The 24359-nt window shown below is 35.3% G+C and overlaps 2 protein-coding genes across 2 annotated transcripts in view; one reads left to right on the top strand and one right to left on the bottom strand.

The window, feature by feature from the left end:
* Nucleotides 1–16016, top strand: part of LOC109713397 (glutamyl-tRNA reductase-binding protein, chloroplastic) — a 29883-nt gene extending 13867 nt beyond the window's left edge. The window contains exons 4-13 of the mRNA XM_020237457.1: nt 11448–11546; nt 11699–11794; nt 12379–12444; nt 12537–12627; nt 13224–13291; nt 13372–13437; nt 14089–14139; nt 14791–14855; nt 14998–15082; nt 15594–16016. Coding sequence (XP_020093046.1) covers nt 11448–11546; nt 11699–11794; nt 12379–12444; nt 12537–12627; nt 13224–13291; nt 13372–13437; nt 14089–14139; nt 14791–14855; nt 14998–15064 — 669 coding nt within the window. The 3' untranslated portion in view covers nt 15065–15082; nt 15594–16016. The remainder of the gene's footprint in view (nt 1–11447; nt 11547–11698; nt 11795–12378; nt 12445–12536; nt 12628–13223; nt 13292–13371; nt 13438–14088; nt 14140–14790; nt 14856–14997; nt 15083–15593) is intronic.
* Nucleotides 19808–23324, bottom strand: LOC109713044. The gene is made up of 7 exons (XM_020236980.1): nt 23143–23324; nt 22339–22425; nt 21997–22248; nt 21730–21894; nt 21552–21605; nt 21209–21355; nt 19808–20604 (listed from the first exon to the last, which is right to left on the bottom strand). Exons 1-7 carry the CDS (start codon nt 23302–23304, stop codon nt 20227–20229), a joined length of 1245 nt encoding a protein of 414 aa, XP_020092569.1. The 5' UTR covers nt 23305–23324; the 3' UTR covers nt 19808–20226.

The following is a 24359-nucleotide window of genomic DNA, read 5'->3' on the forward strand; positions in this document are numbered from 1 at the left end:
ATTAAGAAATTGCTGAATTATGTATATCATAATTTAGAGCGAGTAGACTGAGCCACCACTTACCAAAAGGATTGAGAGAACAAAAGTGTAGGAACAGTAAGGAAAGCTGGGCGCCAAACAGGCCACAGTAGCGGACAACCTAGGAGAAAAGCCAAAGCGCCCTCATCCCGCCGCGCTTGTGTGTGCCATCTTTTTCTACCCAACTCTTTCCTCCTACTCCTACGGCGCACCATAAGTTTGAAGGCCCCTGCACACTGCTGGAGGGAGGAGGCTGGGTGGGTTGGAGGGATTGGGGGGCAGGCAGCCAGCCTTTAGGTTTGGGATTGGGCTTGAGAGGAGGAGAAGGGGGGAGGGGCTAGGAAATAATTAGGTTTAGATAGGGATGGAGGGGGAATTAGTAGGTAATAATAATTGAATTTAGGGGTATGGGGAGGGGAGGTAATAATTGGGTTTAGGGAGGTTATAGAGAGTTATAGAGGAGGGAAAAAGGGAGGGAGAGAGATAAAGAGACGCTTGTATCTATAAAGAAGGGTAACCATCTTTGAGAGGGTGTGAGAGGGAGACAAGAGGAGAGAAAAAACAAAATTTGATAGATAACAACCAGTGCCAGAGTAACGAAATGATAGGTAACAACAACTGATAGAAAGGAGAGGGGTGGGGGGAGAGGGAGAGGAAGACTTGGGAGTGAGAGGAGCCGAGTGAACGACATGTGGCACCGACAAACTGATGATTTATGTATTTGTATAGATTGCCTAGTTTCACGTAGACTTCTGCTTGAAAAATATTGGAGTTAGCACATGTACAGTAACAATACCAAGCTTGGTGAATATATTCTTTATTTTGGTTGGGAAGCATGTGGACGACATCTAGAGCTTTATATTCATTTTTGAAAATCTTCAGCTATCTGATTTTACTAATCCATCATGGTGATAAAGTTGAACGTATCAATGGATATCAGAAGATTCTAAACTTAACCCAGATTGCAATTTTATGTGTAATAAATTTTCATGGGTTGTAATTTCAAGAGTAGCGATTTTGAATAGCAAATGAATTAAGGGCCTTGGAACTTTGTAATGGAAAATATGGTTCAATTAACTCGTTGATGTATTCTATGGGATGAAAATTTGCATTGTTGGCTTAGAGTGTGTTTGGTTCCACGTAAAACTGTGAAAAAAAAATTTCGGTGAAAAAAAATTTTCGGAGAAAAATAAGTTTTACGCTCTTTAATGTTTGGTTTGTGGGAAAAGAAACTAGTATTCTATTACGGTTGTTTGGTTGAAAGAAAAAGAAAGAAGTTATAAATAAAATACTGTTATATCGATTTTTTATTTTATATATTATATATTATTGATATATAATAATTATTATATTACATATATTAATATTATAGTTTATAAATAGAAATAAAATATGTTTTAAAAATATTATACAATAAGAATGTAATATAATATATAATAGTATATATATGTAACACTATAAAATAAATTAAGTTTTTTATAAAATATTATATAATTTGTATATTTATATTAAAAATTAAATATTATCTTTATATATGTGTGTATGTGTGTGTCAATGAAGAGGAGAGGTCCACCGTGGACCTTTCTCATGCGGTCCACGAGGTGGAGGGGGTTGTGGATTGCGTGCCTTTGTTCCCTAACGCGGGGCGGTGAACGCTGCGTGTTTTTGTTTTCTGCTCGCTTCGAGCGGAAAACAAAAAACCCTCGTTTTCCTTATAATCCGTAAAAAAAAATTTTCGAGAAAACTTTTTTACAAGAAAACAAACAACGGAATGTTACTTTTTCATGAAAAAAAAAATTAGGTGATTTTACAAGGAGCCAAACACACCCTTAGGACCTTCGATCCAAAACATAACCAAAAAAATTCCTTCCCGAGCAAGGAAGAAGGGTAGGAGAGAACAACTACTAAGAGTTATACCACGTAAATGAGGGTCCGATGCATTGGAATTGTAAAAGTTGTGTTGGTTCTCAATTAGTTTATATTGAAGAAAATGATTTTTTTTTTTTTTTTGACATTCATAACCTTAAAGGTTGGTAGGAAAGTAAAAATAGTAATTCGCGCTTGTTGAGCTCACTACACTGGGCCTTTTTGTTATTTGGTCCTTTTTCTTCAGGCTATGTAATTTTGGTGAAGCCAAATCTCCTATTTCTTTGTTTTCTAACTGTCTTTTGGCCTCTTACTTGTAAGCCTTTGGATCATGATCTTTTGATCCAAAGGTCCATATTTGATAGCTTCTTGTCTTAGGAGCTAAAGTGGGGGTGATTAGAATATAAAAGAATTAGAGAAGTAGAAAGTAAAAAAATGTGGAAAAAAAGAGAAAACCCTAGAGCTTGGTTTAATTTTAGTTTTATCTAGAAGGTGGGATTTTCCTTGTGAGGTGTGGTTTATGCCATTTTGGTAGAGTTAGAGATTGTTAGAGCTCTCTTTGTACCTTGGAGTGAAGGTAGTATTTTTCCTTTTTTTTTTCTCTTGTAAGCTCCAAGTTTTATAATGGAAGTTTTTTTTGCATTGTTCTCCAGTGGATGTGAGCATAGTTGAACCACGTAGAAAATTGTGGTTTTCTTTATTTTGTGATTGCTCATGTGTTTGGCTTTCTATTGAATGCTTATAGGGTGTGAATTGTGAAATTGCCCATAAAGTGTTTGCGAAATTGATTTTAATATTTTTCACCCTCATTTTACAACAATTGGTATCAGAGCTTGATTGGTGGTTATCTAAACATTCACTTGTTTTCATTCACTCATCTTTCAAATAGAGAAGGTAATAGAATTTGAGAAGTTGAATGAGAGAAATTGGACTATATGAAAAATCATGATAGAGGATTATTTAGTTGCAAAAGAGCTTGATTTACCAATATTAGAAAAGTATGCAAAGCCCACTAGTATAGATATTCTTGAATGGGATCTACTTGGCCGAAAATGTTTAGCGGTGATTAGGCCATGTATTTTACCATTGATCTTGTTTGATCTCTATCAATGCAAGACTGCATCCAAGTTGTGGGAGACTTTGGAGCAATCATTTGAGTAACCTTTTGGTGTGAACAAAATGCATGCAATAAAGAGACTCATTCTCTTGAAAGTGCAAGAAGGTTCTACAATTTGCAAATATGTGAGTTCGTTCAATTCCATTAAGGCACAATTGAAGTCTCTCAAAATAAACTTTGATGAAGAAGCCTTTTCTTTACTCTTTTTAAGTTCTTAATCTTTAAGTGGGATATTTTTGTTACACTGGTGACGAACACAATATATGACAAATTCAAGTCAAATGATATTTTTGCTTATTGTTGAATGAGGAAACTTGCAAGGCCACATATTAATTGTCTAGTAATATGAGTCAAGCACTAAAAATTGTGAAAGAGGAAAGTCGCCAAAGCAATACTAATCTTCTTACACAGGGAATATTTAAAAGTAAGGAAGGTCAAAGTGATAAGGTAAAACGCTTATTTGTTGGTATTACAAGCAAACGGACCATGTAAAAAAGGATTGTTATTGTCACGCCCGGGTACTAGCGGAAGCATATCCGGCACGTGCACAGACCCGCCATACACCTGCAGTATATAAGGCGTCTATAAAGAAAGCATGTCGATAGGAGGAAAACATAGAAGGATCCTATCCTGACATCAGAGCAAGTATAAGTCAATAATACCATGAACAGAAGCACAAAGAGTACACAACCCAAAATCTCACATCATAGAGAAATATCAAAATTACAATCCCCGATCCAAACCACATACATTACAGGGTACACAAAATACATGTACAATGGTAGTCTCTCTATACACGGGTACATCACCCTCGGCCGTGGCACGAGTAGCAAGGTGATCACCTAGTAAAACCGTAAGCTAGGTCTAGCTAGCGACACCCTTGCCGCGATCCCTAGCCTCTTCTGTAGGTAGCTTTGTAAAAGCAACAATAAAAAGGGTGTAAGAACTATTAAACAATAGTTCCCAATGGGTAAGCCGCCAGCCTCGGCGAATTACACCACTAGGCTCATGATGTACTAAATGAAAGTAAAAGCAGTAATTGCATGATATATTTACAATGCTAACAGGTAATGAGCATGTAATCAACATGTAATCATACATTCTACAGCAATGAATCAACTGAATAATAAAAGCATAGCAATTACTGTAAGCATGAACATAAACATGAATATAAGCATAAACGTGTAAGTAAATACTGTACACTATAACTGGTAATCAATCCTTACTACCATCTGTCATTTAGAACTTTAATTTCATTCATAAGGACCTACACAAGGTAGTCCAGCTTGCGCCGCGCCTAATGGCCCCGTGGTAGTATGCACTTCCCACGGCAATCCACTTCGGCACTCAATCCTGCACTGGCGAGCAATCTGTCGCATAGGCCAACTCCGGAGTGCCGGCTTGTAGGGAGCTACCCTCACAAGCGTGTGCGAATGAGTACAATGACAAGCAAGCAAAGTCAATAATCCAATATGTCTCGAACGTCATGTCATAGTATGCAATGTTCTCACTCTCGATCTATTGATCGGAATTCTCAATATAATAACAATGACACTAGCTAGTATCCACTAGATTAGTAAGCACATGAAAGTAATGCTAATTTACATATGGCATTAAAAAATTTCCACTATCAAGGTACTATCAAAATAGTTACAAAGAATATCATTGTTCTTTACTTTATAGAAGCATAATAGATATGTCCATTAGTTATTCAACTGAACTAAACATAAACATAAATACTTTTATGCATAAGTGTTCTCTACTTCATAGAGGTTCCATTTCAATTATATCAAATGTTATGGTGATATGTTCCAAGCCCTTTATCAATCGCATAATCACAAAAACGCACATATGTGTCAATTCTATGGTATCATATAGAACATAGGGGAGCTTCACTTGTTCTGGTCAAACCCACCTATCACTAAGCTCAATCCAGCCCAAAAGAGTCCCGAAATTCAGCTCAACTGGTTCATGAACCTGCTGAAAAACAAGTATCAAAATCGCATCGAAACTACAACCGAAATGTCCAATTTCGGCACAATTCTCACTTAATACAAGGTAGTAACTTAAATCCCTGTTTTGGTTCACTTTAGTACCTCAAGTTCAACCTCCAAAAGCTCTCACAAGTCAGCCAAAGACGATCCAAGGGTCGATTGCACCCTCGCTGCGAACAACACCAAAACGGCATCAAAATACTTGTATACAAGTTAATATAGCCGAAATCTTGCGAAATCAGTTTTCTAACTGAAATTTCAGCTTACGCCTGGTTGAAACACCTTCTAAACCAGCCCCCAAGGTCACCAATTTAACGTAAAATGAATCGGAAACCTGCTGCGAAGAAATCATTCCAAACTGCATCAAGTTGCTCAAATAAACCGCGTTTCGTTCCGAAATAGAATTATAAATAACTCATTACCTTTCTCAAGCTTCAAAGCAACTTTTCCTTGGACTAAAATGGAGAAATCACAACTAGATAACTCCTCTCTAGCTGCTGGAATCCTTCTCCAACTCAGCTGGAAGCAACGAAACCAAAACGCATCAAAATCCGACATTAAACCACAAACTAGAGAGAAATTGAGCTAAATACCTCTCTAAAACTCTTTTTCAGCAACTCCCTGCTTTAGACATGAAGAACACTGCCAAAACACTTCATTTCACCCTTTAAAAGCTGGCCCCAAGTCCACCCAAACAGCAAGCATCGAGCGGGGCGCGAAATCGGCATGAAACCTGCGATTCCTACTTGAAGAGAGAGAAATCCTAGAGAGAGAAAGTGGAGAAGGTGAAAGAACCTTTCTTTGAGCTCTAGCAACCTCCACCAGGCTCCAGGAGTCGTGCTGGGGTCAAATAGATAGGGACAAGAAGTGAAATTACAAAAATAGCCTTGCTGCCACGTATCTGCCAATGTGTACCGGTACAAGGTGATGGCTGTACCGGTACACAATGCAAAATTTCGCTAGAAATGCACTTTCTTGCTTCTGGCCATTCAATCACTTCTCTAACTTGTCCAAAAGTTTGTCTAAGCTTTTTAGAAGATGTAGGATAGTTCCACATATCATTCCACACACTTGAACTTCGCAATTTGCTAAAGGTCAGTGTATTACAGTTATGCTTTGAAAATCAAGCAAAAAGGTAAAGATAAGGATGTCAAGAATAAACTAACAATACTTCGGATGGTTAAGGTGGAGTCACATTAAGTATTGCTTGCATAGTCTCTTCTTGTGGAAACACCGGGTTTTGGATTCCAATGCTTTTTTTCATGTTTCTCTGGATCGGTTATATTTTTATATTTTTGTACATATAAAAAAGGAGATATTGAATATGTTTATCTTGGTAATTATCGAGCATATAAAATTGTGGGTATTGGTGACATTGTTATAAAACAGATAAATGGCAAGAAGTATATATTGGGAAATGTGCGTCATGTTCCAAAGATCACAAAAAACTTAATATCTGCAGGACAATTGAATAATTTCGGTTTCATTATCACTTTTGAAAAGGGCTTTTGCAAGATATTAAGTAGGATGACTATTTTGAAAGTGCAAAAAGATGAAAGTCTCTATACACTTCGTGGAATCGTTCAAAAGGGTGATGATCCAAATTTGGTGATTGCTATCGCAAGCAAAGGCGAAGATATGCAAGTTTGGCATAATTGGCTTGGTCATCTAAGTGAGCATGGTATGAAGGTATTACAAGAATATTACATTATTCCATATAGAGTTAACTCACAAAAAAAAAGAGATGCATAGAGGAGGCAAGCTATTAGAATTGGTTTATTCCTATATTTGTGGTCATTTCAATGTTAAGTCACCTGGAGATGCATACTACATTACTTTCTTAGATGATTATTCTGGAAAGTATTGGATTTATCCTTTGGCTTTAAAATATCAAGCTTTTGAAATTTTTAGGAAATCCAAAGCCTGTGTTGAAAAAGAAAGTGAACATTTTATTAAGTGCTTGCAAATCGACAATGGTCGTGAATTTTGCTCTAGCACCTTTGATGATTTTTGCTTAGAAAATGGCATCAAAAGAGTGAACCCCTCAACAAAATGGGATTGTTGAAAGAATGAATCAAACTATTGGGGAGCGGATTTGAATTATGTTGTCTCACTCCAGTCTACCAAAGCCTCTTTGGGTTGATGCAGCAAATACGGCCGTTTACTTGATTAATAGATCACCTATGTTGCTTTGGATAGAGACATTCCGGAAAGTACATGGACTAGCAAAGACATTTTCTATGGGCATTTGAGAATATTTCGGTGTGAAGCATATATTCACATTCCAAAAGAACGTAGAACCAAGGATTTAAGTGCCGATCGGCACGGGCTGTATCTACCGTGTAGTACCGTGCCAACAAGATATCGGCAAGATAGAACCCCCATGTCGATGGCATAGTTCAAAATTTTCTATTTTTTAAATTAGTAAGTAATTTTCTTAATAAAGTTTAAAAGATTTGATAAAAATACATAATAAACAGTTAAAATATTTTGTTGCTAAAAAAAATAAATATTTCATGCTATTATGTGTCAGCACACGTGAATTTTGTGACCGGCATGCATTGGCACGGTCTGGCACGCACCGTGCTGTACCGTGCCGGCAAGTTTTTGGCACAACCCATGCCACGACACTTAAATCCTTGCGTAGAACAATGCTTGATAAAAATCAAGGAAATGTGTATTTTATGGCTATGGAGGCATGGGTTGGGCCATAGGCTTTGGGATCCCATTGCTAGAAAAATTTTTCGGAGTCGGGATGTTGTGTTTAGAGAGGACGTAATGTTTAAAGAAGGTACAGAAGAAGAGCAAAAGAAAGATAAGCTTGTTGTTGATGTACAAGTTGATGGTTCTTCTCAAGATGTGCACGAAGTTTATCCTCTACTTTATAATAGTAATGTTGGTTATGATAGTAATGTTGATCATGAAGAAAGTATACAATCTGTTAAAACTCTGCATGATTTCTCATGAAAACGATGACAATGTGTCTACCCCAGAGGGACATGAATTGAGAAGATCAACTAGGCCACACAAACGCACCCATAGATATTCCTCTTTCTTGTACTACACTTTATTTACTAATTCGGGTGAGTCCGAGTGTTTTCAGGAAGGAAAAGATTGTCCTAGAGAAGCAAAGTGGAAAAGGGCAATAGATGATGAGATGGATTTCTTACATCAAAACCATACTTAGGAATTGGTAGAGCTTCCGGTCGAAAAGAAAGCATTGAAAAATCGACGGGTTTATGTGATTAAGAATGAAGTCGGCAAGGCTTGATGTTAGCGGCTATGGACAAAAGCAAAGTATTGACTTCAATGAAATATTTGCTCCTATTGTTAAGCATTGCTCAATTAGAGTTGTTTTATCCGTAATTGCAGATTTGGATCTTGAGCTTAAACAACTTGATATTAAAATCGTTTTCTTGCATGGTGATTTGGATGAAGAAATTTACATATTTAAACCCAAAGGCTTTGTTGATGAAGCTAATCCTAATTTAGTATGTAAGCTAAAAAAGGGATTGTATGGTTTAAATCAAGCATCTAGACAATGGTATAAGAAGTTTGATTCTTTTATGCAAGATAAAGGCTACAAAAGATGTGATTTTGATCATTGCTCAACATATGACTCTTTCACTATTTTGTTACTATGTATGGAGGATTTGTTGATTGTTAGTAATCAAGGATTTAAGTGACGTGGCACGGGGTCGTGGCGAAAATTTACTGGCTATGCTAATGCGTGCCGGTTACAAAAAGTACATGTGTGCCGATACATAATGGCATGAGATATTTATTTTTTTAACAACAAAATATTCTAACTGTTTATTATGTATCTTTATCAAATCTTTTGAACTTTATTGAAAAAATTACTTACTAATTTAAAGAATAGAGGGTTTTGAATTGTGCCGTCGGCATAGGGGGCTGTATCGTGCCGATATCTTGTTAGCACGGTTCAGCACGATGGATAAAGCCCATGCCGATGGGCACTTAAATCCTTGGTAGTAATGATCAAAATGATATTACAAAATTAAAGCTTGACATGTCGAAAAAGTTTGCTACTAAAGCAAGAAAAATTTTGGGCATGCAAATTAGAAGGGATAGGGAGTATGGCAAGTTGTAGCTTAGTCAATCGGACTATATTTCCAAGGTTCTTGAAAGGTTTGAAATGAATGACTGTATGCCGTTAGCCGAGCATTTTAAGTTATCCAAAAAGACAAAAGAATGAGACCGAAAGAGATAAAAGAAAGAATGTTTTTTATAATTCTGCCATTGGGGGTTTGATGTATGCTATGGTTTGTACAAGATCAGACATAGCTTATGCGGATGGAGTTATTTCAAGATATATGTCCAATTCGGTAAAGTAGCATCGGCAAGCCGTTAAGTTGGTTCTTTGGTATTTGAAAGGCTCACAAAATGTTTGCATATGTTTTGACGAAACTTCTTTGGAGGTTGAATAAATATGTTGATTCTGATCATGCCAGTTGTAGAGAGACAAGAAAATCCATTATGAGATATATTTTCACATTTGGAGGTAGTGCGGTTAGTTGGATTCTAGGTTGCAAGACATTATTGCTTTGTCCTTTACGGAAGCGAAATATGTTGCCTTGACCAAAGCGGCGAAGGAAATGATTTGGTTGAAATGATTTCTTGCACAATTCGGAGTGAAGCAAAACAAAGATGTTATGCATTGTGATAATTAAAGTGCAATTCATCTTGCAAAGAATGCGGCACATCACTCCCAAACTAAGCATCTTAATGTTCGCTTTCACTTTATTTAAATGGCATTAGATCGTCGACACTTGGATGTGGAGAATATCGATACAAAGAAAAATCTTGCGGATATGTTAACAAAAATTGTTCCTACAGAAAAGTTCATATTTTGTAGGAAGTATTCTAGATTGATCAAGACGTAGATGGGGTGGTTGGAGAACAACGCATTGTGATGAAGCTTACTTGATGGATGAAGATTACTTGTCTGAATGATAGAGATTTGCCTTAAAGTGGGAGATTTTTTTGCTAACTGCATTGGGCTTATTTGTTTTTTTGGTCTTGTTCTTTGGGCTATATAATTTTGGTGGTTAAATCTTCTTTGTCTATGTTTTCTAACTATGTATTTGGGCCTCCTACTTGTAAGCTTTGGATTATGATTCTTTTGATCCAAAGGACTATATTTTATAGCTTCTTGTCTTAGGGGCTAAAGTGGGGTAATTAAAATATTAGAGAATATTAGAGAAGTAGAGAATAAGAAAAGAAGTGGGGAAAAAAAAAGAGAAAAATCTAAGAGCTTGGTTTAATCATAGTTTTATAAGGAGGTGAGATCTTTTTTGTAAGGTATGATATATACCATTTGGGTAGAGCTAGAGATTGTTAGAGCTCTTTTTGTACTTTGGAATGAAGGTAATATTTCTCCCATATGTATCTCTCTTGTAATCTCCAAGTTTTATAGTGGAAATTTCTTTCACATTGTTCTCCCGTAGATGTAGACATAGCGGAACTATGTAAATTCTTGTATTCTTACAGTTTTCTTTATTTTGTGATTGCTCATGTTGGGTTCTCCATTGAATGTGTATAGGGTGTGTGTTGTGAAATTGTCCACCGAGTATTTGTGAAATTGCCATCAATATTTTTCACTCATTTTACAACAGTTCTACTAAAGGGGGCAAAATCAAAGAATTTTAGGAAATCAGGTAGATAAAGCAAAAGATTATGTGAAGCAGACCTATTATTTATCATCCTAAATGTCCCTCTTTTGCTATAACCTGCTGGCTATCTTCCGTTCAAGCTTCCTCATTGTGGAAACCCTTCCTTTTCTGCTAGTTACATAAACTACTTTGTTGTGTGTTGGCAATTGGTTTCGTTAAGCTGCATTCTTATATATCAATATCCAAATAAGTGATATCTATTTCACCGAGATTCCAAGCAAGGCAGCTTCGTATAATCTTGCCTCTTGGAGAAGTTAATCAGGTGGTAGTTTGTGATATATCATCAGTCTTCCTGGACTGTTCAACCTAATCATTATAAATAGATGTTTTCTTTCACCACCAACACTTGGAGATTTCCTGCAAGTTTGCTAAAATTTATCTTTTTGGAGTTTTTGCAATTAGTGCTTATCAATATTTCCTGGTAATTGATTTGGTTTTAGAGCTATTACTTCTTTCTTGGTTCGAATTTTCTGTCTTCTTTCTTTGTACAGATATTCATCGCTTTTCACCTATTCAACTTCTAAATTATGTTTGAAAAATTCCATCAACTGTAGTTCCAAAAAGCAGTGCATTCAGTTGCATGTGTGGATTTGGTTGTTTGGCTGCTCTGCATAGGCTACACTGACATAAGGTGTAGGTTCCTGCATAACAAACACATAACTAACCTGCCCACTGTCATACCTTTCTTTTGGCAGGCAGTAGTAGGTTTTGCATGATAAGTAATGTGATTATTTGTCTCATCTTTTATTTTCATTTCAGAAGCACGAGGGTTATCCATCTGGATCAATGGTTGATTATGCATGCGATCAGGATGGCTCCCCTATATTAGCAGTTAGCAGTCTAGCAGTTCATTCAAAGGTTTGATTGGCTACATCACCCTCTCACACATTTGAAGCCGATGTTATTATAGTCATAAGTCTAGATTGAAATAACTGATGTATAATCTCTCAATCCTTATTTAACATCCAAAAATTTTAAGGCCATGCAGCTAACTATATTAATATGTACAGAATCTTTCAGGAAATCCGAAATGTTCCTTGCTTGTCGCCAAGGATCCTGCAGATAGGACAGATATAACAATCACCATATATGGAGATGCTATGCCTGTAAGCGCATTACTCTCCCTGTGCCCCATCTCTCTCTCTCTCTCTCTCTCTCTCTCTCTCTCTCTCTGCATTTCACATTTCATTGTTCATTCTGATCCACCTACTAGTGTTTACCTCCTAGTATGTCCTATGATATCTTATTATTTATCTTGTTATTTGCTTTGCATTGTAAAGTGCTAAATAGCCTTTGGAGTTATCATCATATTGCTTCTATTTTTGTCGACTCTACAATAACATATTTTTGACACTACAGCTTATGTGAGAAGTTTGATTTCCCAGCCAGCATGTTATCTCATCTTATGCTATCTAAAAGTAAGGCATGAGTAGCTCATTGCCTTAACAGTTAAACTTAATGGCAGCAGTTTGTTGGGTTTCATTCTTAATGTTGTTCTACTTATGCAGTTTGATACTCTTGAGTTGACCAATTTCTGCACAGAGATTTTGACCTATCTTATTTGTAAACTAATTCAAAATTTTGAGTCCTACATATGCACTGTAGACTTGTTATTCCTCAGTTATGCCATTGTCGTTCTGTTTTATGACTTCATGTGTATTGATTAAGCGTTCTATTGCCTTCACTTAAGGTTTCAGAAGATGATAGAGATGGCATACGGACTGCATACTTGAGGAGACATCCTGATGCATTCTGGGTAACATTTTGGTCACTTTTCCAATTGTCTACTCACAATTATGTTGTATTCCTCCATGGTGTTATCTGATATCTTAAAGCCTCTAATCATAGGTTGATTTTGGTGACTTCCATTTTGTTCATATCAAACCGAAATTTGTGAGATATGTATCTGGAGTTGCAACAGCTCTGCTTGGATCAGGAGGTATGCGGATGAGCAGTTATGTTGAAGAACTAGAATTTAGAGATAACATAAAGATAATATCTTCCACTAGTAATTATAAAAATATAAACACTGCCCTCTATCAGCTTAAACTTTTAGAGTACAACGATTGTTTTATAAAATTTAACATGGTACCAGAGCAGGAGGTTTTCAGTTTGAGTCACACCAGGCTCCTAGCATAATTGATTTCCTTCCATTTAATTTAAGTCCACATCATGAGTCTATTAAAAAGCCTTGATCTCAGACGTGAGAGAGAGTGTTAAATATAAAAAATATAAAAACATCATTCTCTATCAGTTTAAGTTTTTGGAGTACAACAGTTGTTTCATATAATTTAACATACTACCATTTACTTTTATGAAAAATGATTGTTACTGCTGTTTCATTTTGGCCTGAAATGGCCTTTTGAGGCCTAAACATGCTTCTTTGCTTTTGGGTGCACAAAATACCTTGCATATTTGTGGTACATAGAAACAATTGTCGGTAAGTTTAAGAAGGTATTAGATGTTAGAAAGAATATATAATCATCTGATTTCAGCAGCTGACTTACTGGTTATCGGTGATATTACCGTCACCAGAATTTAGTGCAGAGGAGTATAAGGCCGGGCAAGTGGATCCTATATCTCAGTTTTCAAATCCTATTACGGTATTCCAACCTTGTCTCTGTTACCTTATTTTACCTTTTGATTATTTATTTTTCCTGCACTTCAACTTGTCTTTTTGTAGTCCCACATGAACAGGGATCATGCTGAAGATACAAAGCTAATAGTGCAACATTCAACCTCAGTAAAGGTATGCTGATCTGAGATTTGCTTGTATCAATGTGCCATAAAAGGAATTACATTATTGTAAATTGAATAAAAACTTCTGTTTAGACCTGTGAAGCAGTTGAGTTGCCTTGAAAGATTTTTGATGAGTTCCGTTACCATGAATCCCGTTCTTATTTTTGCATTTGGGTTTTGATTCTCTCAATACTTATTGTTTAGGATTTTGAGATTGAGACTATTATAAAGAATGGCTGACACTTTGTACCCATTATTGTTACAGATAGACATGCGACACCTTGGATTTCCTTGGAAAACAGAAATTATGCTATCATTTAGTGTTTTAAGGAGCCTAATAGAATTTTAGCAACCGCATCATGTTGTGCTCATATAAAACCAGTTACAATACATTCTCAATGGACTGAGTTAGTTCCTGCAACTATAGTGTGCTTAGTTCCATGGGAACGATCTACTGTAATCATTGTTATAATGTTAGTTTAGACTCGTTTAAATGTGATTTTGACTATGAAGCAGTCATTTATTTCCTGTAAATATTCATCTCATATAAGGAAACACCTCTTTGTGTTTGTCAGGCTTTGGCGGAGTCTGTACTGTTCTAATAGTTCAATATTTTTTAACTGTGAATGTTTCAAATACTAAAATAGGAAAATATCTTCAGGTGGATTCTGCTTACATGCTGGATGTGGATAGTCTTGGTTTCAATGTGAAGGTAGTATTATTGTTCCTCTATCTATTTCTGTTTCGGTATTATACTGTTGGTGGTGTTTCCATGAATATTGATATCTTATGGTGAACGCATTGCATTAAGTTAGGTCATATTATTTTCTTAATGTAGCAGTGAGAGAAAGAATCCACAACCTAAGATATTGAAAGTTTGCTACTGTAGGTATTGAATGTTTTCTTTGCAACCTCATCCATCCTCAAAATTAATTCTGCAAGAAAGAATGATAATGCTGATAGCTTGTGTTTCTAGGCCTATGAATCAAATAGGTTTGTGCATCTTCAGTAGGTGTATCCTTTGTTTCCAAGCAGCATTTGTAGCATAATTCCTTTTGGTGTGACTAGGAAAATTAAACAGGCGCTTTGTATATCAGATTTACCTAGCTCTAAGTATGTTTGATTAGTTCTGAGCATAGGTGCTGTCGGCACTTAGAGAAATAAAAAAAAAACCCTCTGTAGGTTTGATTCAACAACATAAGTTACATAACTATGGTGTACCATGTTAATAACTTTAGCTGTCATCATAACAAATTTCAACGCTATTGATCTCATATACAAACAATCTGTTTGCTTTTTCAATTGAACTACAAGTTCTCATTCATTTGAATTCCACAGCTCATTTTTGCTTTTCTATGTTTAGGCTGTTTATCAAGGAAACAGTATGAAGCTCCGGATCCCTTTCCCAAGGCCAGCACAAGACAGAAAGTAAGCCATAGAAATATCTGCATTATGCTTTCATAAATGTTGTTTTTAGTAAGTTCTCTTCCGTTCTTTTCTTGTTGCTCAAAACTGGGGATGGAAGTAGCTTCCGTATCTCAACATTGCGGTTGCCTTGTTTCTTATGCAGGGATGTCAAGACTCTTATTGTTGAAATGCTTCAATCTGCGAGAGCCTCGATTTCAACTACGGAATAAAAACTTTGTAGATCGCAGGTAATGTTTCTGATAAGTTCTTGATTTCTCCTGGTTGAAATATTGCTTAGTACCTGTACTTTCATCACTCCTCTTTAACATGTAAAAGAATCTTCAAGAGGAATGCACTAGTTAATGCTCCTATAGTATTAGCATATCTTACTAGCCTTGGTGAACTTACCGGTGTGACACTGGTTGGACTCTTGGAGATGCATAGAAGATGAAAAGTAGCTTTCTACATATTACGAGGAACCTGCTTACTTTAAACACATAAGCACCTGATGGATAGACCTTTTCTCTCGTAAAATATGAAATATGAAATAATATTATAGCATGAACTTCGACAGATTTTGTGCAAATTGTTTCTTTCCCACTTGGGATATCTAAAATGCACTTCCAATCAACTGGTATTACAGCCGATCGACCTATAAAAACTGTGTCTAGAACAATGAAGTAATACAATTGTTGAATAAAGGCCTCTATAATTTCTTCTTCTTTTTTTTTTTTTTCTTTTTTTTCCACTTTCCTGCAGATGGAGATGAAAGAGAGTTCAATTTCGGCACCAACGCAGCGAACAGAATGAGGAGTGCATGAGATACCAGTAAAATAATACACAAAAGGAATAAATTTGTATTTCTTTAACCTTTGAAAGTTCACCGAGTTTCCTTACATCTCTTGAATGAAAATGAAAGCAAAATGGATTGTATTAAAAATTTGTAAATTGTTTACAAATTGAAACTGTGTAAAGAAAAATGGGTTGTGTTAAATTTGTGAAATGTTACAAATTGAAACTATGTAAACAATATGTGATGTGAGGGCCAAAGTGTGAGACAGCTGTTAGGCCCCAGCCTTGCTATTGTCCTGTATATCTTGAAAGCAAATTGGTCTTTTCTGTGATCCCCATATGTAGTGGTTGTGATGTTATTTCAGAGTGAGAAAGAGCTTGTTGGGCTTATCTGGATTTATCTATGTATCATTCCAAAAACTATTTGTTCTCAAGTTCCCAGTAGATAGCCCTATCTCTTTGTTTTCTTTTTCTTTTTTCTCCTTTGGTTTTGTCCTCTCTGTTTTTTTAATGTCATACCATATGAGTGGTCCTTTTTTGGTTCTGAAAAAAAATGGTTTGATTGGAAATATTGTGTAAAAACTAAATGAAAACTGGAGAGCAAACTTTTCTTTTTCTTCTTTTCAATTTAATGACAAACAAATTGCATTGGACATAATTTTTTAGTTTATAATCGATTATTGAACACCTTTGCAGGTGTACTTCATTTGCAGAGGATTGTCTTTTGGAAAGAGGAATCTGAGTATGTGGAAAGCAGAAGCACTTCATAGCTGGAGAATCATGCAGCACTTGATAAAAAGAAAATGACCAACCCATTAAAGGATTTAAAAATCACACTGTATCCCACCTATTTAAAATCTTTAGTTTTACCATCTATTCTTTTAATTTATTTGATTTGAATTTTTTGATGGCTCCGTAAGAATTAGTACTATTGTGCAGTATATCTGAACATTTGTACACCACTCTTGTCGTTCTTTCTCCAACCACTCTAATTCTTCGATCTTCGCCACTCAAAAAATTGCAAAATTTTCTATTTACAAAATTATCAGGATGCAAATCAAACTTCTATATGGTGTGAAATCGAAACTTTTTGAGAAATTAGCCAGGCATTTTTGAAAATTTTACCTTTTTTTTTCCACAAAAAAAGTGCATCACTGGTTTTTTTTTACTTTAAAATGGCTTCCCTATATTTTCTATTAGAAGTGAGAATCCAATATCTCTCGTATTAATAAACCACCAAACCTCCTTTTATTATTATTTTAAAGGGAGAATCTATTCTTGGTAACATTTAAAAAATAATACTTTATTGCAACACAGCAATGGGCCAAAAAAAACAAAAAAAAGCAGAGTAATGTACTATTATACCGTTGGTGGCGTTAAATTTTGAAAGGACCTTATTGTGGGCGTACAGCAAAAATTCTATACCGATATAATACACATAAAATTTATTTTCTAATTTTTAAATTTATTAAAAAATTTGACTTAAAAAATAGATTTATATAAAAGGAATAATTTCATAGATGCCCTTCTAGAAACTATTAATTTCATCAATACCCTTCTAAAATTGATAATATCACAAATACCCTCCAATAGGTTAAAAATTATCATAAATGCCCTCTATTAGTTTAGATCCGTTAGGTCCCATTTGAAACGGAGTTAAATTTTCAAAATACCATTTTTACCCTTTATCTCTTATTAATACTTAATAATAAAAATACTAATAGGTATTTCAAGATAATTTTCTAAATCTAAATTTGAGTATTTAATATATACATATTAAATTAAATCATTAATATATATTAATTATTAAAAAATATATAAAAATTATATTTTATATATAGTATGTTTTTATCTAATTTTGGTTTTGTTTTTAGTTTCGGATTTCGGTTCAAGTTCAGTTTAAATATAGACCAAACGCATAATTGAATTTACATACGATGGGATTTTATTTTTTGATATCTATAACTGAAACTATTCCTATTCAGCTATTGATTAAGCTTACCTCATTTTAAATCGATTCAGATAAAAACGTAATACTTTAATATCATTTATATCCTAATTAAGTAATAATAATTTTGGAAAATAATTATAGATTTATTTTTCCTATTTAAGCAAAGTAATCACATAAATATATCATGAATTATTTCTGTCGATTGAAACAAAAGAGAGTTTTAGTTCGAAAGCTAAAATATATTATGTTTCAAGTTTTTAATGGCATTTAATGCAGAGTAAATTATCGATATAATTTGATTAAAAAAAAATTTAAGTTCAAAATAAAATCAGATAATTTTATAACATTATTTTTATTTAAATTTTTATATATATTATTTATTCATAAAAATATAATATTGAGCGACTAGATTTGGTGAATTATCAAAAATTAAATAAAATTCTCATTTTTCATACACTGAAAATGAATATGCTACTAAAATAAAGTTGAGGGAGCAATTTTCAAATGGCAGAAGTTGAAGGGGACTCCATACATTTTTACTGTAAGAGAACTTAGCTGTAAATAAGTCATTTTAAAATTAACCATTCTTTAACCCTTTAATACTATGTAAAGCAATAATTAACAGTAAGGTATTGGATGATACATTTTTGTATTTTCTAAGGGTATAGGATATATATTAATTTGTGCGGCATCGATGATATTTTAGACTTTGAGAGGGGTACATGAAATTGCCCTATATAAAATAAAAATAATATATATAAATATAAAATATAAATATAAGCATAATTTATATTTAAACATAAAATTATAGTTTTTCATTCAAATTTTTAATAATTCGAAAATAATTCGCGATTATTTGGCTGATAAAAATTGCGAATAATTTTCTTTCTTTGAAAAAAATTAAAAAACGTGCCATTAATTTGAATTTTCAATAATTCGCGAATATTTCGCGAATTAAACTAATAAAGCTGTGAGTACACACAAATTTAATTTATAATTAATTCATTAAATTCAGATTTTATTTTCTTCATATTATCTTATTAAATTACCATACTACCTTTCCTCCCTTGAGACTTATATATTCCAAATGAATCCAAAAGCTGGCCCTCTACATCAGTACACAATTCACAGGTGGAATTATTGGGGTTTGAATACAAAACAAAATTCATGTGGTAGCCATGTGACACCCACAATTATATATATGATATATAATATATAGAGAAGGAGAGTAGAGGAGATGAGAGAGTAAGGACTCTATGCATCGTAATACGGAGTTCTTCTGTGCTTCCAGGTCGTTTCGATGTTTGCGATTCGAATGGTCAATCGCTCTTTAAATTGATCAGAGTATGGAAGTAGTACCTATATAATTTTTATTATTTTTCGATTCAATTTTGCTTGGGATGAATGGATCAAAATCAATCAAATTTTATAATGGCCGAGTGAGCCGTTGGCAAGTTTAATGGTGTAGAAATATCAAATCACGTGAATTTTATTAGAAAATTTTTAACTATATAAAACAGATTCAATATTTTGATTAAATTTTAAGATTGTCGATAGTTTTACTTTTGTAGATTTTTATTTTCAGAATCGCTTGATTTGAGGCCCCTTCGTTTACATAGGCAAATGATATGCGTAATAAACTACAATTTGATTTCTGGTATTCAATACTCTAGAATAAGGTTTAAGCGGGCAGATCGGACGTCTCGAGAAGTCGCAACATGCGAAAACTGGAGGCTGGAAGAAGAAGGCTCCCATGTTCGATAGCATAGTAGCTCACTATATAATATATATATAATATATATATATATAATTAATATACTATATATACATTACTCTAATGAGTGCTTCCTTATCTTTTTTTAAAAATTAAATGAAATAAATGTTTTTCAAAAAAAAAAAAAAAAAAAGGTTGGTGGCCATGCAATTAAAAGTTGATCCCAAAACAGTTAGGCCCAGGAACCCACTAAAAAAGAGGTTCATAACTCAAATGAAAAAGGTGAAGTAAAAAGTTAGAAAAAGAAAGAAAGAAAGAAAGAGGGCCATGCATCTATCAAATTCACATGCAATCCACCTTTTTTAGTCAGATTCTACCATCTAAAAACCACTAAATTAGATTTTGTACAGAATCTCTTCTTTTTTTAAGATTTACTGTGGATAGTAAAATCTAAAGCCCACACCTTTTTCTACCATGCTCATAGATACTGGAATCTCAAACACACAAAATCAAATAAACAATAATACTCACATGTGGAATGCAACAAAGGAGAAAAAGGACAAAGCAACACAACAGCTTAATGGTGTACATGAGTGAAAATGATGGACCCCACAGTAGGCCTGTTTCTTTCTCTTAAGAAACTTGACCATCCTCATCCCCAAAGAGCTTACATATGGAGAGAGAGCAAGTACCAAAAGAAACATTAAAAAGAAAAAGGAAAAAAAAAAAAAAAAAAAGGACTACAACAAACCCAAAATTCTCCAAGGAAGAGAACAATTTCACATGCCCATGCCACATACAACTACTTGCCTAGGAGTGATTAGTAAAAATGAAAGAAGAGAAGGGGAAAAAAAGAAAGGGAGGGGTTGCACTATATTGAATGGTACAATACAAGAGAGTAGGGCAAATTTTCTTTTTTTTTTTTTATTTTCTGATTATGGACAATTGGGGTTTTGACCAGGACCACCATAGTAGAAGTAGCTGCCCCAATCACCATTGTTGCCATTTTGAACATCATAGCAGTTGGATTGCTCAGTGAAGGTGCCAACACCTTTGGGTGATCTCAGGTTGTTGGATGCATCCACTATCTGAATGTTTCTGAAGTAGCTCGACTTGCCGAAGCCTTCCTCAGGGAAGTGGCCACTGCCCATCTGGGTCGAGGTGTGCTCGCCGTCCGGTTCCGAGTTCACCACCTCGCCGCCCCACTCTATCATGGAGGCACTGTCTGCCAAGTAGGAGAACAAGAAAGAAGGCCAGTAGCCCAGCACATAGTCATTCCCAAATTGCATCCACCAGTTCCCTTCTTTTGGATCCTGATTTAAAAAAAATAATAATAATAATAATGAAGACAAGAAAACAAACTTATTGTTACATCCTTCGGGTTTCCGAGAAGTTTCTAATGCTGGTAAAGTTCAAATACTACTTTGGTGTTTTTCACGATTTCACTTCACTATACTGCGGTTTCATCCCCGAGATTATTACATTATGCCGCAACAAGAATCTCCCGCTAACGGTAGGTTTGAAATGGCATGAACAAATCATTGTTCTACGTTTTGTCCATATGTATCTTGAGTTGATCTATAACTCCACATGCTAATTTTTATAGACTTTTTACGGGAGGGTAACTATAAGTGGAACGAGTAAAACCACAGGATAGTGAAGTATAAGCGCGAGAAACCAAAAGCTTACTTTAACTTCAGGGACATAAACACGCAAAAGATGCGTATATCTATCGACCGATAATATGCATGCACAAAAGTTGAATGAATAAATTACACTTTTGTGTGAGTTGATGTGCATGAGAAAGAACCAAGGAACAGGTGGCAGAGATTCTCTGCTAATTTTACTGCATTTGTTTATGTAACTTGCATGCATGTGAGGTGAGGGTTGAGTTCTTTTTTTCTTTTTTTTTTTTACCTTCCAGACCAAAATACTGATATCATACTGGGGACCACCATAGCCAGAGATGGGGTAGATGCTGGCACCCATTGCAATCTCACTGTTAATTTGGATGAATCCAGAACACAGTAAGTTGTAGCACCCTGTTGCTTGATATGCATCACTCTACAATTCACCACAACAAGCAACATTAAGAAGCCCATTTTTTGATATCCAAAGCTTTTTTTTAAAAAAGAAAAAAAAAAAAAAGAAAAATCTAGTAGGAACACCAACAACTACAGTATCTCATCATCAACACTCAAACACACAAGCATAGTTCAATCAATTAGTAGTAGGGGGAATAGGATGGGATTTAACTTACAGTCCAATAAGTGAATAGCCTTGTGTTGTTATCCCCATAGAGATCTGGGCTAACCTGATGATCACAAAAATCTCATCAGCACATTGCCTGCCTGACATAATAAATGACAAGAACTGAACCTCACAATGTATTTAGTCAAAAAGGATTGAACAAAGCAAACAAGAACAAATAAATTCACCTGCCACCCTGCTTCAATACTATTGAGGTCCTCTCCAAATGAACCACCTAAGATCCAAAGCTGAGAGAGGCTAAACTCATTTGGTTGCTGTATCTTTGGTTCCCACACATTTATAGTTGCTTTTGCCCCATAATACTTATCCCCCTCCACATATGCAATTGCATGCTGCTCTCCCCACAATTACAACTTTTAGTGAGAGCAAAATGGGCTAAAAATGAGACCTTTGATGCAAGAAAGATATCCATATATATATGTATATATATGTACCTGATGGCCACTCTCATTGAGGAGGTCAGGGTCAACAGAGAGAGGGTTTGGGAAGCTCTTGTGCTTCTTCCTCCCATACTTCTTGACAGAGCTTGCTCTGAGCACATCATCCTTCTGGGTCCTCCTGATGGGGATGGTGTTCTCTGGGCACCTCCCATTCTGGTGCCACATCTGCAGCACTGGCCTGCTCTTCTCACCTGCTGAGACCTTGCTCTCAGCATAGAGCCCCTCTGGGTGGAAGCTTGGCCTCATCTGCAGCAAATTTTGAAGCAATGGTGGGTTCAAAATGCTAAAGAGAATGGAGAGAGAGAGAGAGAGAGAGAGAGAGAGAGAGAGAGGAACCTGGATGGTATGGTTCTGAAGGAAAGGGTGATCAAAGGCTGGTTGATGAGAGACATGCACACAATCTATGATATCTCCATCTGGGCTCTGTTTTTTTTTTTCAAAATTTTTTTTTTGGTTAAAAAAGAAAGAGAGAGAAAAGATTAGAGAGGCAATTAGAGGATGTTAGAAGTGAAAATGACCAAATAATTTCAAGAATGAGATTAGATTGGGACATTTGAGGAGATGGACTACAAGAATTTATTTTTTTTTCATGGGAAGTAGAAGAACAGAGAAATGCTACAATGGTGATTGATGCTTCAAACTGCAAATTTTGTCAAAAAAGGAATCAAATTAAACAAGAACAACTTTTACAAAATAAAAGCAAACAACATTACCAAAAGAAAAAAAAAAAAAAGCCAATTTTTTCTGGGGGGGTTTGAAAGTGACATTTATAAATGAAAAAAAGGGGTGTGCAGATCATAGAACACAAAATGCTGTACTTTTAAAAATGAGAAAAAAAAGGGGGGAAATATACCACAAATTAGTAGAAAATAGGGAAAAAGGTAACATCTTTATCACAAAGTCTTTTTTTCAATTAAAGTTTTTTTTTAAAAAAACCTCTTTTTTCACAGCATGAACAAATGCTCAAAAGAAGCTACCAAAAATCCTTTAAAAAACGTACTCAAAACAAAACAACACTTTTTAAATCAAAATAAACTTGAAAAAAAAAAAACCAAAAACCCAACAATTATTCCCCTCCCCCAAAAAAAATTTAAAAAAGAGAGAGAGAGAGAGAGAAAACAAAAAAAAAAGGATTCAAACCTGAATGCTCTTTACGGCGGGTTTGTTGAGGCGCCTGAGGTGGCGATGGACCTCCAAACGTTGCCTCGTCGTTCCCAACCTCGCCTCGGCGCGCGATAAGAGGATTAGGGCAAGGAAAAGCCCTAACAAGCCATGGCTCACGCTAACGTGCGCCGTCGCCATGGCGCCCCCCAACCCCCCCTCCCCGCTTCACCCCCTCCCTCTTCTTCGAAATCCCTCGAAACCCAACTATTTTCCCCTCAAAAAAAAAAAAAAACCGAGAAAAACCCCTCTTTTCCCCCCTCCGCCCCCCTCGAAAAGCGACCGTTGGGGTGTAGAATGGGAACAGAATGTGTAGAGAGAGAGAGAGCACTTCGCCGTTGCGGGTTTTTTTTTTTTTTTTTTTTTTTTTTTTTNTTTTTTTTTTTTTTTTTTTTTTTTTTCTCTCCACTGTTTTCGAGCGAGGTGGTGGAGTTAATGCTTTAGTGGGGGGAGGGAAAGGCGAAGGGGGAAGGGGGTGGGTGAAATGACCAAAATGCCCCTGGTGGGGGGAAGCTTGGAAGGGCTCTGACGCGAGTGGTGACTCGTGCCGGGGCCACACGTGAGTAGTGGTGGTGGGGAGGGTGACGCTCGGCACGTGTGCGGAAGCATTGGATTCGAAAATGGCAAAATTGCACACTTGTCCCTCCACTTTTACTTCCTAGTCAGCATATCCCGTAGCAACTAGCAAATAATACTTGTGTGCCACATGAAAAGTGTAATTTATTAGATATTAGAATTTTTCTTTACCTGATTATTGCAAATAAATAGTTTAATATTTACTCCTTGAGAGGTTTTCGCATTCAAGATTGGCAGCATTTTATATTTTATTTACGAGATGATTTTCTCTTATTCCTGAAAAATAGTTTTACAGTAGAATATAATATTTTGTTCTAAATTTTTAATGAGCTTTTTCACCTTTATTAGAGTTTACAAAAATAGTTAGAAAATAACTATTTTTTGTGCAACAAAGGATGGTTTTCATGGGCTTTTACCTTATGTTTTATTTAGGTTTTCAAATTTTTAGTTTTTATAATTAACTTTCTTATCTCTAACATTTATTTAAATTTTTTCTACCGTTAAAACCTTCATTAATTTGAGTTGAAATTGCCAAGTCCGTGCTAAAATGAAGTTTATCATATCAGCATTAAATTTTACCGTGCAGTAATCTTTCATATCATATATATATATATATATAG

The sequence above is a fragment of the Ananas comosus genome, linkage group 7 (assembly GCF_001540865.1).
Source record: "Ananas comosus cultivar F153 linkage group 7, ASM154086v1, whole genome shotgun sequence".
NCBI lineage: Eukaryota > Viridiplantae > Streptophyta > Magnoliopsida > Poales > Bromeliaceae > Ananas > Ananas comosus.

What these genes read in the sequence shown, in the direction of transcription:
- LOC109713044 (XM_020236980.1), bottom strand. Translation starts at nt 23,304, where the DNA reads ATGGCGACGGCGCACGTTAGCGTGAGCCATGGCTTGTTAGGGCTTTTC. An exon ending in CCGCCGTAAAGAGCATTCAG is followed by an intron (nt 22,426 to 23,142) that starts GTTTGAATCCTT and finishes AAAAAAAAACAG; the next exon opens with AGCCCAGATGGAGATATCAT. An exon ending in GTATTGAAGCAGGGTGGCAG is followed by an intron (nt 21,606 to 21,729) that starts GTGAATTTATTT and finishes TGTGATCATCAG; the next exon opens with GTTAGCCCAGATCTCTATGG.